This window comes from Mus caroli, chromosome 16 (genome assembly GCF_900094665.2).
Source record: "Mus caroli chromosome 16, CAROLI_EIJ_v1.1, whole genome shotgun sequence".
NCBI lineage: Eukaryota > Metazoa > Chordata > Mammalia > Rodentia > Muridae > Mus > Mus caroli.
The window spans coordinates 33017613-33023323 of record NC_034585.1 but is presented as its reverse complement, the minus strand read 5'-3'; the positions used below and the strand labels follow the sequence as shown (position 1 = coordinate 33023323).

At 41.8% G+C, this 5711-nt stretch overlaps 1 protein-coding gene across 3 annotated transcripts in view; it reads right to left on the bottom strand.

The window, feature by feature from the left end:
• Positions 1-3313: 3313 nt before the first annotated feature.
• Parp9 (poly(ADP-ribose) polymerase family member 9) overlaps positions 3314-5711 on the bottom strand; it is a 36409-nt gene continuing 34011 nt past the window's right edge. For all 3 annotated transcript variants that reach the window (XM_021184753.1, XM_021184752.2, XM_029470443.1), the window contains exon 11: positions 3314-4083. In XM_021184753.1, the coding sequence (XP_021040412.1) occupies positions 3689-4083 (395 nt within the window). In that variant the 3' untranslated portion in view covers positions 3314-3688. The remainder of the gene's footprint in view (positions 4084-5711) is intronic.

Genomic DNA, 5711 nt, shown 5'->3' with positions numbered 1-5711 from the left:
AAAAAAAAAAAAAAAAAAAGAATATAAGCACAATAGAAGAACTAATTAAATACATAGTTTCTGTATTAAATTTAAAAAATGATGTATTTCTGTCCTGAGAAGGTTGAGTTTTTTATTCTGTTTCCTTTTTCATTAACTGCCTGGAGCCTTCAAGGGATCTCTCTCTCTCTCTCTCTCTCTCTCTCTCTCACTCTCTCATATGTAATGCTAAAGCTGAATACAGTCAAATATGACATTTTGACTTGCAGCTCTGCTTTTTTGCCTGCATAGCAGTGGTTCCTATAGTCACTGCAAAGTAATGACATCAAGCTAAGTTTGCTCTCAAATAGTACACAAACATAGAGTCTTGAAGGTTTTATTCACTGACAAAGCAGGTTAGGAGCTTCTTTAAAGGCATTCTGATGCCGTTGTATTTCACCGTAAGTTAAACATCTTTTCTAGGGCTAGGATATTGTCAGGGGTAGAGTGCTTACCTAGCATGCCGAAGACCGTAGGTTCAGTCCCTAGGACCACAAAATAATAATAATACCCACCATACATAAAACCTCTTTCCATGAAGAAAATTGTTAAGCACAGATGTGATCTGAAGTTGCAAACTTGGAGTTAAATTTTAAATAGGTTTAAGTAAAGAAACTTAGGAAGTACACTTTACCTTGCTTGCCTTTTTCTAATGGCTTTTTATTTTTATTTTTACCATAACACTTTTTTTATTAGATACTTTATTTACACTTCAAATGTTATTCCCTTTCCTGGTTTCCCCTCCAAAAACCTCTCTATCCCCTCTCTCCTCCCCTTGCTCACCACCCCACCCACTCCCACTTCCTGGCTCTGGCATTCCCCTCTACTGGGGCATAGAACCTTCACAGGACCAAGGGCCTCTCCTCCCATTGATGACTGACTAGGCCATCCTCTGCTACATATGCAGCTATCTAATGAGTTTTTAAGATATATTTATTTTATATATGTGAGTACACTGTCTTCAGACCAGAAGAGAGCAGCAGATCCCATTACAGATGGTTGTGAACCACCATGTGGTTGCTGGGAATTGAACTCAGAACCTCTGGAAGAACAGTCAGTGCTCCTAACCACTGAGCCACCTCTCCAGCCCATCTGAGGACTTTTTTTTTTTAAGTGTAGATCTAATCCTATTTCCAAAATATTAATTAATCCTTCCCCACGGCGTTTCACTACAGTAACCCTGAACAGCTCAGTTAGCCCACTACCTTCTGTGTTCCACATGGCTTCTTCACAGACGACCTGTCCTCTCATTCTCAGCTCAGTCAACACATGCAGCCGCACTGTCCTGACAACCGCTCGCCCTTTGGCTGTTCTTTTTTATTACTATTTGTCTTAGTTAGGGTTTCATTGCTGTGAAGAGATGCGTGACCAAGGCAACTCTTACAAAGGCAAACATTTAATTGGGACTGGCTTACATTTTCAAAGGTTTAACCCATCATCACCATGGTGGGGAGCATGGCATCCTGCATGCAGACTTGGTGCTGGAGGAGCCAAGAGTTCTACATGTACATCAGAAGGCAGCCAGGAGGAGAATCCCTTCCACACTGGGCAGAGCTTGAGCATAGGAGCTCAAAGCTTACCCCCACAGAGATGCACTTCCTCCCAGACCACACCTCCTAATAGTGTCACTCCCTGTGGGTCAAGCATTCAAACCATGAGTCTGTGGAGGCCAAACCTATTCAAACCACCACACTATTACATTTACTTTTATTGGAAGAGGGTTGTGGGAGTTGTGTGGAAGTCATACAACTTGAAGGAATCAGTTCAGTTCCCTCTTTGAACCATGTGAACCCCAGGGGCTTGGCAGCAAGTGACTTTACCTACCTAGCCATCTCACCAGCAGCCCCACCCACATTTTTTGTTTAATGTGTATGTGCTAGAGATTGAACCTACAGTTACGCACAGGAGAGGCAAGCACTCTATCACTGAGTACATCTCTAGCCATACTGCAATATAGTCTGTTTGGGGGAAAGCCAAGGAAACAAAACAAAACAAAACAAAAAAACAAAAACAAAAAAACAAAAAACAGCTGTGTTCTGCAAACAGACTCAGAACTCCATAAGCAGTAAATCTGAGATTTCTAGATACCTAGAAGTGGTTGGCTTAGGAGTATTACAGGCTCTCAATGGTCCATTGTCTTGGCCCTGTGGAGTTCCTTACCTTGTGTGGATGGACTCAGCTATGGCAGACCCAGAATGGGACCTCTCAAGCCAAGGACCCGGGTGGGAGGCCCTTCGAGTCAATAGTATGAAGCCCAGATTTTAGGACAGTAGTACCATAGAGTAGAATAAGCAGGTTTCTTACAAGGAGAGTACAGCTTAAGGTAGGAGCAGAAAGGAAGTTCTTTTTTTTTTTTTTTAAGATTTATTTATTATTATATCTAAGTACACTGTAGCTGTCTTCAGATGTATCAGAAGAGGGCGTCAGATCTCACTACGGATGGTTGTGAGCCACCATGTGGTTGCTGAGATTTGAACTCAGGACCTCTGGAAGAGCAGTCAGTGCTCTTAACCGCTGAGCCATCTCTCCGGCCCGGGAAGGTTCTTATGAGGAGTTGAAGACTGAACAGTGAGAGGTCAGAGGTTTAGAATGACAGATAAATATAAATGTGGCAGTAGGCAATATATAGATGGTAAGATCAGCCTCTCTATTACAAATAGCACCTTAAAGTCAAATTCAGGCGCAGCGGGTGGATTCAGCCTTTCTCTTTTGGATTTATTCCATATAAGCGCTATCCTCTGCCTACGACGCGTTCTAGCTCTGCTCCCCCTTACCTTCTGGTCTCTGTTCCTTCTGAAACTTCTTCCGAGTCCTTGATGCGTTTGTCCTGCTCTCACCTGTAATCCTCCTTTAACTGTATCTATTCATATTGGTTCCTGTGTCCACATCTGCCTTTCTGATTATTCAGGATAAAATGTTTTGGAGATATTTGCCTTGCTTAGCATCCAGAAAGTGACTGAAGCACATGTAGGAACCAATCCTTAAGTTGGCGAGTTAATCCTTAAGCCACATAGTGGTTGAATGGCATTGGATTTTTGTTTGTTGTGGGGAGGGTGGGTGTTTTGTTATTCCATGACAGGGTTTCTATGTTTAGCCTTGGCTGTCCTGGAACTCCCTCTGCAGACCAGCCTGGCCTTAAACTCAGAGATCTCTCCTGTCTCTGTCTCTCAAGTTCCGGGACTAAAGGTGTGCCCCACCATACCCAGCATCGAGTGGCATTGTTTGATATGACTAAACTCTTGATGTCCCTTGAGTTTGCATCATTCCATTTCACACATTCACGATTCACAGCCAGTTACTCAGACAAAGGTGATTTATTTGGATATCCAAAGCACTTTATAAAATTATATAGAAAACCTGAAATCATCCTGTTGTCCTAGTTTGTGCTATCATTTTAGAAAATAACAGGCTTGAGAAAAATATCCTTGTTCTATATAAAGTATTCTTGCTGTCACCTATAGGAAAGGAGATGAAAGATGTCAAATAGAAAGACAGTGAGGAAGTTTTAGCTGGCATCTGCCCAGTCAAGCCCAGAGGTAAAGACGAAGGCACTATGATGCTAGTGTGTGGTCGGTGCCTTTAGTGACCCCATCATTCTGAACAGGTAACCTGTTATTTATCATTTTGTCAGTTCTCTCAACCCCTTCTGCTTGTTAAAATGATGTAGACCCTAAACAGAGCTGCTATTTGAGACCCATTCCCAGGACTGCATCGAAGAGACCATTCCTGGTCCTGATGAGTAGCCCTGTGACCATATCTGATGCTGTGAGAATGTCCTATCCTGTGTGCAAGTCCACAAGTACAGGGGCATGGCCTGCATGCCATTAAATACAACAATGGTTTCAGGGCTGGAAACATTGTCAACTACGCTGTCATTGACATCTAAGGCCCCAGGACTCAATGGTGGAGGGATGATATTTGAGGAATTACCCTGACAAAAGGACCCTGTGAGTACTTCCGCCTCAAACACATAGATTAGCTTGTCTGTGCTCGAGGTTTTCTTGACCTTGTCTGCTAGTTTTTTGAGGCCCTTGGTGAAATATATGCCGGCTCCATAAACTGGGTCTGAAAGAGAAAAAAAAATATGTTCTGGTAGATGATATCTATTTGGGTGCTAATATGTATCCTCTCTCTAGACATTCACACAATTGATGTCTTCCACCCTAAGTAGCTCCTCTGGGGCAATATCACTGATACCATCGACAACAGTTTTTATGTTGGAACATACAATTAGAATTTACAGAGAAGTAGCTGGCTTTCAAAGCAATTTCACATTGATTAGATTCAATTAACCTGTAATTTGGGTAATATTTTCATTTAAAGCATGAAAATCTAGATTCGGAGAAATTATGATTCAAGTCAATATTAACCAGGCAGTTGGCATCAGTAAGGAAATGTGTTTTTCTTAGAACATTGGCAGGCTACACAAGCTACAAATAGGTCTATCTATCTCTCCAGCTACTGAGACTACAGCCTTTAAATAGCACCCAGTAAGAACAGGCGGCACTAGGACAGGAGGATAGTTGAGTTTGAGGCCAGCCTGTGCTACAAAGGCAGCATGAAAATCAAAAAGTTGGAGTGGGCAAGAAGGCAGAGTCCTGGACATTGTAAGAGAAACAATGGAAATGGTTTTGGTTTGTTCAAGAAGAGTAACCTTTGTTTAGGAGAACATAGTCCTTATATCCCTTGCAAGGTATCCTAGTCTCTTACTGTGGCCTGGTACAATGTAACACCCACTAAGTATCCTCCATTGCTTTGAACTATGTTTATACCTATTATAGTATACCAGAAAAGTAGCCCTTCTTCTTAATGCAGCTTAGTGACATGTATTAACACCACAGGGCCATGGCTCAGTCCTCAGCAGTGAAAACATCATGTAGAGGGGACACACTAAGGCCTCTCTGAAGAGCTACTGTCATTCCTTCTTTCTATCCCTTCTATACTGAACCAAAAACTGCCTTAGTCTGGAGCAGCACTGGGAATCAGAAATGCAATATAAGCTACATGAGACAATTCAATAGTTTTATAGTAGCTACACTAAAAAAATAAAATAAAATAAAAATAAGGAGCCAGGCACAGTGGTGCACACCTTTAAGCCTAGCACTCAGGAGGCAGAGGCAGGCAGATCTCTTGTGAGTCCCAGGCCAGCCTGGTCTACAAATTGTGGAGAGCCTTTGAGGGGCCACTTGGCAGGAATCTGACATTGGCCAAGGACAAGGGCTTGAGGCAGGAATCTAACATTAGGATGTGACAAGGAAGTAAATTTAGGCAGGGATCTGATTTCAGAGTGGAACAAAGAAGTAGGTTTCAAGCATGAATATGACTTTGGACTAGGACAGGAAAATAGGCTCAGATATCTTGGTCATCCTGATAAGCCTTAGAAACAGCAACGGGAGTGAAGATGGGACTTTGTTTATTGTCTTGCTTGTTCCTTGACTATTTGTGTTTATTGTCATGCTTGTTCCTCATTGTACTACTGGCCCTTAATAATCACATATAATTAAAATGGTATAATATCTTAATATCTGTCACAAATAATATAAAATATCTTGGCGTGACTCTAACTAAGGAAGTGAAAGATCTGTATAATAAAAATTTCAAGTCTCTGAAGAAAGAAATTATAGAAGATCTCAGAAGATGGAAAGATCTCCCATGCTCATGGATTGGCAGGATCAACATTGTAAAAATGGCTA